Source organism: Anguilla rostrata, chromosome 11 (genome assembly GCF_018555375.3).
Source record: "Anguilla rostrata isolate EN2019 chromosome 11, ASM1855537v3, whole genome shotgun sequence".
Taxonomy (NCBI): domain Eukaryota; kingdom Metazoa; phylum Chordata; class Actinopteri; order Anguilliformes; family Anguillidae; genus Anguilla; species Anguilla rostrata.
In genome coordinates, this window is record NC_057943.1 from 18,116,331 (window position 1) to 18,130,278 (window position 13,948).

Below are 13,948 nucleotides of genomic sequence, written 5' to 3' on the forward strand. Positions count from 1 at the left end.
TGGGTATGTTTTTCACCCACAGATAATTAACAACCAAACACAATTAACGAAGAAGGTACACAGACGGTCTCACCTGGAGGTGTCACTGTACTGCACGGCCCCAAATCTGACCCCAGTGGCACTGACTGCGCCATTGAAGGGTTTCACAATGCCAGCCATAAACCCCTTCACCTGCAGGAAGTTTGCACGGCCAATACTGGAAGAGCCGTCCACCAGGAACACAATGTCTGCCGCTTGTATGTTATTACAACGTCCTAGGAGTCATCCAGAGAGGAGAAGAACAGGGAACGTAGGAATGAGGGAAAAGAGGACCATGATATAGCAGAGGCATCTAATTCATAAAAATAGTTCATTATGTGAACAGATTCAGAAATTAACTGAATCATTTATTTCCTCTCTTTGCGATCAGAAACCCCGAGCTTTGATGCTTTTATTTCTGGAATAATATACTCTAGGACTCTGACACCATGACTTGGTGGTTTTAATACATTTATACCCAGACATACTTCCATGTTTTCAGAAAAACATGCAACATTAAAATACAGTATATAGGCCTATATTTCAACCCACAAATCAGGGGTTACATTATGCCAAGATGCAGCTCTAAATTAAATTGCCAGTAAATAGCAGTTTAGGTTTTATGATAGCATTTTACTTTAGAATAAACTCACTAACCGCCACTTTATTTCTGTTTAAATTACTGATGAATATTCGTTTGTAAATGCTGATTTAATTCCAGTCGCAGCTGTACCTTGTGTTTCAGCCCGAGGTACAGAGGAGAGCAGCACAGTCAGTGGAATTAGCCAGCTCCACATCTTCACAACCTGCACACAGAGATTACATCACATGACATTTCATTTATTAGGCAGATGCTTTTATCCAAAGCGACGTACAATAAGTGAATACCGAAGGTCATTGGAACAACTACAAAACACAGGTCCAATAAGGTACAATACTCATTATGTAACAGTTATTCATAGCCATGAACACATCCAGTTCACACACTAATCATTACTCTGTGACCTAACCCATGCTAAGTCAAACTAGGAGGCATGACAAGCTATAACATCAAGATAATGATACAAATTACATTATAAGTGCTGGAAGCAGATGTAGGCAATGCACACTGACCTCCTATTTTTCAAGAGACACCTCACGTCACCTCACACACATGCATGTACACATGCAGACATTTTGACAGTCACATATACAAGCACATTCATTTGCACATAAATGCATATTCACAAATGAAAACACTCAAGGACACACACACACACACAGAGCTATGCATGGAGGTATAGAGGTTTATTATCACAAAGAAAAGAAAACAATACACACAGGCCAGTAAAACCATGTCAATACTCAGACTCCAGATACAGATATAGGTAGACTAATCAGCTAGTACTGTACATCACATGAGTTATACAAAAACCCATTCAGACGCAGTCAGGCCATACACTGAACCCAAACTCCACAGCCACCCATCAGAGCTATCCCTGTCCCACTGGCACCAACCAACCTCTCCACCCTCTCAGTTCCCCTTATTGCCCCCAAACCCAAACACACACAGCCCCTCTGCTCGCCCCCTGTCTGCTCTCATTAGTTCCAACAAAGACTAATGTCCCTTAGTAGTGGGGCCTTGCCCTCTCTGACATAGTAAATCGTGTTCCGTGCGCACTCACGGCAGATCTCTCTCTGATGTCAATGCATTGCCCTCATCGCTGTGGCCTCCCAATGCATGCACTGCTCTCTCTCCTGCTATAGCAGGTTATTATCATCAGCTCCGAGCAAAACCTGTTGCGCGGTATCACTTCAAAGAGATCTCACTGCGCCGCTCCCCCATTCCCGACCCCGTGCTGTATTACTTTTTTCCACTTGCCACATACCGTTACCCAATTCAGCTTATGCCTGGATTCAATCAGTATGTGTGATAAACTTGCACATGCAGCTGTTGTGGATACACAATTTAATAAATTCCTTATGACGAACCTGCCACAGAGTGTTTGTGAAGAAAATAAATTTAATCTAAGAGTCAAGCTTCCTGTTTTTTTTTTCCTCTATCTGAACCCTGAACCCTGAAGTGTTCGGTTTAATGAACACAGGTGTGCTGGAGGTATGCAGCATTTCAGCTTTGGGTTGAATACTCAGGCTCAGATTAACAATACCAGACTACACCCTGCAGAACACTCAGGCTCAGATTTATAATTAACAAACTTGTGCTATCAAGCTCAGAGCAAACAAAAACCAGAGCCAACGCTGGCTGACGCTCCAAGACCAGTGTTTCCAACTCCTAGTGTTCTTGTCATATTGGCAATCACATATCATATTAAAGGTAGGAGCAGTACTGCATGTCACTTTCTGTGTTAATGTGATCATTAGCAATTGTCTTTATGTCAGATGCAAAGAGCGGCTATTAGCGTATGATAGAGGTATTGGAAATGTTCATGGCAACATGTTAGGTCTACATCCTTTACCATGTCCAACTGACTTAATCATCATTATCAATATTAGCAATACAACTGTAGTGTTTTGGGACAGAACCCAAAACTGCTCAGATAAAAACCGTTCACAGACAATCAGCAAGACTACTATAATTGCCCCATTTTCCTTTCCACGTCTTCTATACCCCAGTATGATATCATAATGAACCATGATCTGAAAATGTAATCCAACGGATAATTTAGACAACCCTCTGTATCTGATTCTGGACTCAGATGCAGTACCTGTGTGAGAAAGGTTTAAAATCTGATCAGTATCCTGCTGTGTAGATTTACAGAAATAACATGGTGACCGCCATTTCCTGCCCACTGAGAGCAGTGCATTGTGGGCCCCTGTACATACTGTACACACAGCAGTAGAGCAGATGCATCTCAGCAGTCAATCACTCCTGAGAGTGAGCCTATGCTTTAGTTCCATTCCACAATGGCTTTACTTTCCACAAGAGTGCAAAGACTTTATCTTCTAGGTAGGGTCTTTGCAAAGGTACTGCAAATACCTAACAGATGTGCTCAAAGAGTTAGAATATCAATTATCTTTTTTTGCGGGAAGTAAATTCAATTTTGTTTTTATGTCAAAGCGATGTCAAGACAAGTTATAGCAAGTAATTTGATGTATAATGTAGGTTTTTACTTCAAGGATGTATTCCCCAAAATTGTGCCAATTTTAGGTTCCCTTTCTACATAAAAGCAGACAATACAAGTGAGCATTCAGAATTTGATTAGCAAACCTTCCAACAGCTGTGTTTATGACACTCTAAAATTGCCTGAATGAGCTATGTCCAAAATCACTCCTGTTAAGGAACACATTCTGGAAAAGATCCCCAGAAGCCATATGGTGCCACTAAACACTACAGTTAATGGCTGAAATAATAATATCTTGAGGCTAATGTTTTAGCAGCTAAGCCCATTATACCACAGAGCTTACACTCCGGATCAGACACCCAAGACGAGATAATGCTCTGTCATCACAGAGCTCTTCTGTGGAATAGTTTTTTTAATCAGTAGTAGTGTGCATAGCTGTATAGTACAGTACAGTGCTTAAAAGTAATCTGACATGTCCTTGATTTAAGAAAATACTTGTAATTTCCTTAACAGAATAGATTTCTCTCCAAATCACTGTAAAGCATCTTGTTCATCACTTGGAGAAAATTTTAATTGAAACTGTTTTGTAACAAATTTGTTTTGATTGGTTGATTGACTGACAAATGCGAAGAGCTAAAGGTGTAACAAGTGAAACCACCCTAGACCAGTTTTCAGAAGATGAGTATATGAACAAAGCATGTTCCAGCAGAGGGAAACCCCTGATAACATGAGCAAATGCGCTGGAGGAATTCAATATTTGTGATGCTTCAAAAATGGTAACTATATTAGTTTATATTAATACATTTGTTCAGAGAAAAAGTTTTTTTTAAGTAATATTTTTGTTTCCCAAAAAAGGCATCAAACTATTTGCACCAGTACTCTGTGCACTCTCTCTTTGCTAGGGTAACACAACTGAGTTATCGTCTAGTGATTAATGAGATGGTAATGGTAAACATACCAGGGGATCTTTTACCATCCCTCGGTAAATAATCTCGAGGTCCTTCCACCTGTGCTTGTGAACTGCCCTCTTGAATTCAAGCCAGACATTCTCAATCAGGTTTCATCATAAAGGAAATGTGGCAATTTAGATTATTATGGAAAGACTGTAACTTGCACTGCCTGGAACATTTACCTGCATTGTGTGATATCAAACCACCAAACAAACATTGGCTTAACTTTCAAAAACTAAGAGGCATCTCATAGGCACATGTTCAAATTGAATGATTTTTTCTTCCTGAAAATTGGGACATCTGGAAAAACTGGATCATCTGCTTACCTAGAAAACTAAATTGTGCAATGACATGCAACAAGATTATTACAGAATTACTGAAGCTCAAAGTTCTCAAAAAAGTCCCTTTAACTTTCATGTTATTTTTATTCCAGTCACACTGGACAATAAATGCAATAAGAGAGCTTTGATGGTTCAACTATCATTGAAACCACACAGTAAAAGTCTTGCCGTATCTCTATTTAGGGTCAAATTTAAAACAAGTAGTGATTAGCAGGATAGTGAAATCAGCCAGAAACCTATAAAACATAGGCTCATATGTTGCACCTGCTGTTGCCACACTAGTGAGCATGCAGTCTGTGGTTAAATAATTTCTAACCACCTTACAGCGCAGGAAGTGTGAGACTTTCATTAAAACTGTGTTTAATGTTAAATCACTAGTCTCCCTTCAGGTTCCTGTTTGCTGGAAATTACACACTCTTTACAGTGTTGGACTCCATTACATATGTACATCATATGGAATCCAGTGACGTTAACACCAGTAAAAGAGATCTAAACAGGATGCAGGCCACATCTGACCACAAGGCAAACATAATTATACTATTGTTTTTCACAACACTGCGTATTCTTACCACTTTGCGAAGGCAGAGAAAATGAAACCATCAAATAATTTTTACATGTATCAGGGATGAACTGTGGGAAGACACAGTATGTTAGCTACTATTCCTTAATAAGATGAAGCAGAAAAGAAATGTGACCATAGCATTTGTGATTCTTTACATAACGACAGGTATACATATGAATCCAATATGAAATCTGTTTCGAACATCTTTTAACTTCAGTTAAAATCAGTAAATCTTTTTTTATTTTTCTTGTTTCCACATGGAGAATATCTGGACCCAAAACCCCCAGGGAATTTCTTTCAGCACCTGCCACATTTCCTCTGGTCTACTTAAAACATAATTTCCGTTTATACTGTTTCCATAGTACTGCATCATGTTCTGCATTTTTACCAAAACAACTGAAGTAGTATCTTTCTCATGGATGCTACAGTGCACCAACCCCTCTTTCAGTGTGATTGTCAGTGTTTTGTTATTTCTCTCTCAGTAGAAAAGTATCTAATTAATGAACTATCCCAGTAATTACTGAGTCTGAACTAATTGCCAAAATCCCTATAGGAATAATGCACAAAGAAACATGAGAAAATAAAATAAAATGCCAGTGACAAGCCTGTGATATTTCCCAGGACAGCTAGTGGGTCTGAAAGACACTGCAAAGAACCTTAATTTATATCATATTTAAACTAAATTGAAATTTCTTTTTATACTTCACAAAAGAAGTGACAAAAGACACTTTCATGTGTCACTGTACAGTCTGATGGGGATCTCATTCTGACCTAGGAGAAATAAAAAATAACACACAGTAGATGCAGTAGAATTTGTTCGATCTTCTGGGTTATGGCCTGCTGGTCCAGTGTTCAGTTCTGTTTCTGCAGTGAACAGCATATGCAGTAATTACCCTTTTCCACTGACAACATTGCCAGGCTAAACTATGCTGGAACCTTGCTAGGCTTCAGTGACAAAGCTCCCATAACAGGGCCCGACCTGCAAGGTGCTAGAAATATGGCACATAGTCTAACCAGAGGGAATGCATTTCTTTTATTTAACACGGTTTAGTAGTGGTGCGCTTTCTTAAATCTCCAGATGCTTTCTGTGACACATGTAAATCAGCGCCTCAATCAGTAACAACGGCTATTAGGCTACACCCTGATACTTCTACAGAGGACAAGAATTGACCGTTAAAAAAATATATTTTTTTAAATGTCACTGCCTAAATTTTACATGCCATTGCTCGTGAGGTAGCTGGCTATGTTTCAAGAAATTACAAATTATGTCGACTGTCATAATATCAATGAGCAGTTGACTGACACCCACTAGGCTGTCAGCAACCAGGGCCACACCATAGTGTTGGGGCTAGCTGTACACTGACAAAAACAACAGTGGAAAGCTGTACAGCCTGGCTTGCAGATGAAAGTCTGCAAACCATGAGAACGATGAGAGGAGCTTAATAAACCATGCCATCTGCATGCTTTTAGTAGATACAGAATTAGATATGACGGAATAACTATTTTATTATCACATTCATAATTCTTCATTGTTCATTTTGTACTGTACTAGCATGTGGAGATGTCTGAATGGTTTTTGCCTCACTAATGAGGCTTGTGGCTTGAGGTTGGCTGCTTTTGACGTATGTCATTCCCTCCTGAAGTCCTTTTCCACAGCAGCCTTTTAATGTCTGTCTTACAGGGGACTTTCTGGAGGTTGTGTGGACACTGGACACTGTGACACTGCTCAATGTGCAGTTGTATTACTAGTTTATGTTTTGGAAATTAAGAAACAAAGTCCACAAACTATCTTTCGTTCACACGAGCACCCTAAAAACACATTTCTTCCACAAATCACAGCCAATATATGTCAAGTGGTTTTAGAATTTAAGACCCAGGTCTGTACTTAATTTGGTTAGCTGTACAGCCAAACAAAGTACAGTAATTAAGAGCACATTGACATGATGAATCCAAACCAACAGGCACCGCTCCCTCCAATCCCTTGACCCTAGCACCTTTGACACTGAAGATCAGTCATAAACCAACAACATTCATGAACATTACTTCTGAGATCATGTAGCAGTCTTTACTATGCAGAACAGAGCAGGGTTAAATAGTACACTATGCCATTTGTGTCACAGGAGCTGAAAGGAACAGCGAGACTATCACGACCACTACGTGGGGAGGGAGGGATGAAAGAAAGCAGGAGGATTTAGAATTGCATACTTTCTGAAAATAATAGCGCAGTTATCCCTTGCAGTTCCCAGTGATGCAAAACATAAAAGAAATGGCTATCCTCCAGGGACAGGAATATAGCCATGCTAAACTAGCAGACCGCAGACCTTCACTACCATCCACAGCCATTTTCCTGTCCACCGTTTCCTTCTTGACATTACAAAAAAAAAATTTGTGAGGCAGTCAAGCCAATGTTTAAATTGAAGCTGACAGAAAATGAAAAGAAGCACAAACACGGAGAGAAAGATAAGTGGGAGCTTTGGGACTCGAGCCTTCTCGTGGACCTTGTGAGTGAGTGTGGGGTGAGAGGGGAGGTGGTAGAACTGCTAGTCCATGGGGTCAGCATGGAGATGGAGAGTTTGATGGATTACACAACATTGGGGGGGGTGGACAGGGGGAGTAAATGCTGTGCCTGTCATTGGTCCAGCTTAGCGCAGGCTGCTTTACAGGGGCTGAGTCCCCTCAGCTGGACATCGGGGCAGGGACAGGGAGGCCAAGGGAAGTGTCAGAGTGAATTATGAGACAGCAACGCATGGATGGCTGTTCCCACAATCCCACAGGTTTGCAACAGAATGTCCCCAGCATCACAAGAGTCAAGAGCACTGAGCAAAACAAAACTGTGGCAGGTTAGTCAGACCTGCAGGTCACTGAGCTTATCTGGCTCTAACTGACTGACACACTGTACAGTACATTGTCTCAGCCTGAGAACTGAGTAGATTCACCCAGATCCCATTCAAAGTTCAGTTTTCAAAATTAGCTAGCAACCAAGACAAACAAGATTTTTTTTTTTTAATTTAATCCCCTGCCCTCGATGTCTTAATATTTTAAATACCAAAGCCCCTACATTAATTACACTACATTACAGGCATTGCAGACGCTCTTATCCAAGCGACTTACACACTTTTTACATAGACTTTACATTGTATCCATTTATACAGCTGGATATTACTGAAGCAATGCAGGTTAAGTACCTTGCTCAAGGTACAACGGCAGTGTCCTTACCCGGGAATCGAACCTGCGACCTTTCGGTTACAAGCGCAGTTCCTTACCCACTGTGCCACACTCCGTCCCCCTAAGAGCAGAGGAAAGGAACTGGAGAGAGAGTAACCAGCGCCGCATCCTCTATTCCCATTTCACAACATGAACTTTGAAAGCTGACTCTTTTATTTATAGTTAGAGCATACCGTTAGCGCTTGATTGAACAAAGATGCTAATACAGCATTCGCCCTACTTTTTTTTTGTCTTTTGTCTTGCAGATTGTGCATTAGCATGTCTCTAGTCTGCATGAGTCCCCGTATCTTTGTATATACAATAACAATATGGTCAAGATGAAAGTGGTTTCAGTGTATATTATGATTCCCATAACTTTATTACTTTATTATGGTCTTCTTTATCCTTTGAAATGAAAACCCTTCACTGCGCAATCTTCATTTTAACACACATAGTCAGTTTCCATAACAACAGTCTTCAATATCCACATCCCAGCAGCTACAGTTCCTTGTAATCACTCTTGCCTTTTATTTTTTCCCTAAGCAAACAATTAATAAAACTACTGTTTATATTTGTAAAAAAGGACAGGTCTTCCTTTTCAAAACATGATTGCAAAACTTAATACTCTATAATCACAAGATGATGAACTTGTAATTACCCATAAATCTTCAGACAGCATGCAATAACCAGCAAGCAGAGGTAGATGAAGCAGGCATGATCAAGGAGGTGGTGGAGGAGGAGGATGAGGAGGAGGAGGAAGAGGAAGTTTTTTTCCCATATATATAAGTTGAGGAAATACAGAGAGAGACTTCAGACAGCATCAAATGCCAATGCCGCCGAAGCTACATGGTAAAATCCAGACCAGACTTAGCTGCCCACAGGAAAGGAACATTCTATTGAAACCAGGGCAGGGGAGTGACAGAGTGAAACCGGTGCCTAATTCAGTACAGCTTTACAACAGTTCTCAGAGAGCGAGCTTCACCTTTGACAAGCCGTACAGATGCAGCAGGAGAGGGGAGAATGGCGTGAGTGGTGTCGCTCTGTCTGAGCTCCTCTGCTCAGCCATAGGAAGAGCTCCTACAGAGGGAAGCGCCCGATAAGGCCTGCAGTACAGATGTGCTGAAAGGATGTGCTTGGAGGAGGGTAGCTTCTCGGGTGCTTGTGAGATGAGGGGAGGTTCTGTAAGTCATTCCAAATGTATGATTGTGCCGGCTAACTGGATACTTAAAAGGAATAGCAGAATAAGCCTGATCACAGAAACATAGGCGGGGGTGGGGGTGTATAGTTAAAAGAGAGTAGATGCAAACTGTGGAAATTTTCAACTAAAAGAGAACGGTAAACTGCATTATTATTTAAAAGAGAACAGGGAATTTGTCCAGCAGATTGTGCAGATACTGTTGTACTGGCATTGACTGTGAAATCTGAAGGTCTTTAGGCTTAGGACTTGGTAGAGAATGGGGTTCTAAAGAAGTGCTCCCCCACATATTCCACCTGGCTGTCATTCAAATACATGCGTAGCACTGACCACATCTCAAAACGCATTACATTACATTACATAACACTGGAGTAGCAGATGCTTTTATCCAGAGCAACTGGCAATATACGATAGCAAAGATGCATTAATTGGAGCTACATGTGCAACAGTGCCCGGCTAACAACATTACCAGATCAGCGAGTGACTAAATAAAAGAGATAGACTAAAAACAACCCACAGAGCAAAGCACTGACAGTTTAGGAAAAAAAGGCCTTTGGGGGTGAAGTTGACCATGCCTCCCACTGTCTTTGAATGTACCGTCTTCTGGAGACACCATACACCCCTTGCAGAAAAAAATCATTTTGTTCCCTGTCCACTCATTGTCCAGTACCAGGACCCCCACCAGGAGGAATTCAGAGACAAACACATTACTTCACAATATCCCAGAGGTGCCTCTCCTGACATGCTCATGAGAGGGTGTTGCAAGGCCCCTCCCACTTGCTAACACCCTGAGGCCCCACCCCCCACTCCTCCCATCCCACTTGCAACAGAGTGACAATGCTGTGTGCAGCCCCAGGCACCCCTAAATTCCTACAGAAGTGAAGGTGAGGGGTTCTGGCATAATTATAGCAGCCAGTGAGGACATGCACCCCATAAAAGGGCTGAGAGAAAGGACAACATGAGTGACAGATCATCCCCCCCCACCCCACCCCAAAAAAAATCTATGTCTTTCCACATCTGTAGAAACCTTACTGTGATCAAACCATGCCTCTTCAACAAAAAGCTCAAAATTATAGGGCTCTAACTGCAGATAATATAGATCTGAGATATCAAGCTAACAGCCCTGAGGATATGATTCAAGGAGATATAAATGTTGACGTCCCCTAGAAGTAACTATATTTCATATGACCTCCATATGCTTTAACATGTATGAAAAGCCATTTCAGATGTTAAACCGATAGTATATAAATCCAAAAAGGGTTTTACATGTCTAAGCTCTAATACGCCACCACTGCCACCAGGAATGTATTTAAGAAAGCATCTTACAGTACCAGGATCACGAATGCAACTAATAATTTGTTGTAATGACTCACACACAAAAAGACGATATACCTGGCTAGACTCATCCGTAATTTAATCTTTGAAACTGATGACATGTATTGGCAGGTATTAGCAGAAACAATATATCAGGGTCAGGCTCCAGTTCTGTGTTTATGTTGTAAAAGTTGGGCAAGGACAGTGTCATGGAATGTTTGAGTGCTGACCTAGTGACTACCCCACTGACCCCTTACACCTTGTCAACTCGCCAGGACAGGGCCGAAGGCACTCAAAAACACCAGCTGTTTTGAGCCAGCTCCCTAGGTAATTACCAGAAGGTACACTTTTACACTGCAAATTAAGAACAATCTACCTAACCAAGGAAATCCTTTACATGTATTTTATCTTTTGACACCTTCCATATGATTTTTAAAAGAGTTTCTGATTTTCAAAGAGTTTCTGTCCCTTTTAAATAAATAATAAAATAAACCAGTTATACACAGCACATCCACTGCATCTACACAGCAAATACATTATTATTATTAGGTTTGAAAATTCAGAAAATATAATATCCTTTAACATATCTCATTGAACATTTTCTGCTTTCTCATAAACAGAGCCAAAATGGTACAGAAATGGTCCTTCAGAAAGACATGCTCATCAAGGGGTCAAAATATTCAATGTGACAGAGGAGTGTTTAAACCAAGAAAGTTAATTTAAGGTCAAGCCTTTGCCCAGATTATGCAGCGTTCTCATGTCATCACATTGCTGCTACATTGTCACAACACTGTGAAAATGTTCCATGTCAGTTTATAACATGGGGCTCACGGGTCCACCTTTCCACACCGAAGCTTCTTTTTCAGGAATTTCCCACTCAGAAAATAATTACTGTTACTTATAATTTCAGTCTAATCCTTCTACAGCATATAGAAACAAACACTTTCACACACACGTGCATACATGCCCACACACACACCCACCTAACCACCCCTGTCTTACACATGCATACTCTGCATACCCAGACAGAGAGATAGATGTGGGTTTAAATGAGGAAAAATGCCAAAAAAAAAAATGTATTTGCAAAACTGAAAACAAACTAATCTGAACCATGGATTGTCCCTCACACGGATCACCAGACTAACCTCTCTCCCACCCCCACTAGTGGCTCCTGCTGAGCACTGCATGTGCTCCTTCAACAGCACTGAACACAGGCAGTGACCTCCATGGGCTGGAACCCAGTGTTCTACTGACAGACAGGCAATGTGTTTTGTAATACATTTTATAGTGCTATATAATATTTTGCAATGGTTATTATTAATTAATATAATATGCAGTCATGCATCAATAATTCCAGTTTTTATTATGAATCAATCTTATCCAATTACGTAGTTATAGGTATAAATAGGAAGTATTATGGCCTGAGATAAAGTAAAATGCTGTAAAACAAACAAAAAAAATTGCTCAGAAAAGCTATAAGTGACTACTTTAAATTTCAATCCAGGCAATATCCAAAAAGCATTTTTATATTCATCCATGTCTTTAATCTCATTTTCTACAGCCCACCTGGGGCTGGCTGTCTAATGAACTTTAAAAATATGTTTAACTCTTCAACACTAGGTCCACCTCCTTACCTTAAATTCTACTTGGATTATGATGGTACATTCGCAATTGAAACCTGATAAAATATGAGTAACCAAAGGTAATTCTGCTTTTTCTCATCTCTTAAGAGCATCCCACACTCCCTGAATCACTGGAATTACATTTGCTGAAATATGAACAGGTGTTTTTTTCCATGGCAATTTAGATTATTTTGTAAACGCATAAATTTAATCTTATACTGAAACAATGCCAGCGTGAGTTCCAAAAATACCTAACCCCCTTAAACAGCCTCAGATACTCAGCAAGGCCAAGTATCCACAACAGCGACCCAACAACAACGGGGACATCGCGGCATCATACAGCGAACAGCTCACTAACCTATTTAACCCTTTTAAAAATATCAATTTAGTCAGATTCATGTTTTAGCGCTATTTCATAGTGTGGTGTTAATACGGTACCACACTTCTTTACTCTAACCTGCACTGAAATTATGCTGAGTTACATTCATAAAATTGCCTGGTACATGCGTTTGGAACGGAAAAAAACGGCTAATATATAGACAAATGATTATTTATACAAGATAACACACTAAACATATAAAATAAGTAATATTTCGTTTTCAGTGCAATCGCGATCGTAGCCAAATCACACCTGTGATGAATTCTGCAATTGATGATTACGCACTTAGAGGGGCTACGTCATCTCGTTAGGATGCACCAGCATTCCTGTGATTCTTCATCGGCCAAATAAATCACATTTCACTCAAGCTATGAAATATTCAAGTTGAACGATTCCCCCCTGCAGCTCAACTCGTACCCGAGTCGACTCCTGCCACATTCTACCTTTCCAAACGCAAGACATGCATGCACCAATCTGGTGACAAACGTCAACCCCCTTGCTCACCTTTCTACTTCCCCTCTCATAATCCAACCGTCTTTCTTTCTTGCGTTCAGTTGAATTCCTCAGTTGAAGAGGAATTTAAAAGCACATAGCCTACAGTATTTTTGCTCTGAATGAACGGTGCCTGCTCTTCAGTTTCTGTCATCCAGCTTTCTCCCTCTGCAAAAGTAACGGGCACGAGATTGATACGATGTTCTTCTCTGAATTAGCACGTAGGCGTTGCACAGCTTGTTTTATTTATATATTTTTTTAAATAACTTCTCTTGTTGAGCCGTCCCTGTCACTGCAGCCCAGACTTGTTCGGATGCCTGAAGGGTAGTCTTTCCAACTTTTTTCAACTTCACTCTCTACTCTGTGCCTGCCTGCAGGAGCTAACTTCTCCCTCTGCCCGCCCTCCTCAGCAGACAACAGCCAATAATAATTTGTGCTCTGTACCACTTTGAATTTCCAAGTAAGAAGGCTAAAAGATTTTAGTAAGATGGCCAAATCATTTTTATACTATATTTCTGTCCCAAACAACTACATGTAAATGACCCTGCTGTAACAAATACTTAATGAAACATTAGCCTCATTCAAGAAAAAAGTATGGGTATGTATCCATATTTTTGGATACACTGATATAGCACTGATCAAACAGCTTGCAAATGGCAATATTGCAAATGACTGTCATTTACCGTAATTAATAGCAATAATTATCAGATGTGAGCTGGAAAGTGGATAGCCCATTGGTCGATATTTGATTTTAAAAAACAAATGCATTTGTTAATGTGTTCCATCATATATTCTGTTCAAAAACAAAA

General features: G+C 40.4%; 1 protein-coding gene across 2 annotated transcripts in view; it reads right to left on the reverse strand.

Annotated features, from left to right (window-relative positions):
- The window catches only part of col7a1 (collagen, type VII, alpha 1), a 73,245-nt gene extending 59,722 nt beyond the window's left edge, over positions 1-13,523 (reverse strand). For both annotated transcript variants that reach the window (XM_064298470.1, XM_064298471.1), the window contains exons 1-3: positions 13,152-13,523; positions 752-824; positions 74-254 (exon numbers count right to left, since the gene is read on the reverse strand). In XM_064298470.1, coding sequence (XP_064154540.1) covers positions 74-254; positions 752-815 — 245 coding nt within the window. In that variant the 5' untranslated portion in view covers positions 816-824; positions 13,152-13,523. The remainder of the gene's footprint in view (positions 1-73; positions 255-751; positions 825-13,151) is intronic.
- Positions 13,524-13,948: the final 425 nt, after the last annotated feature.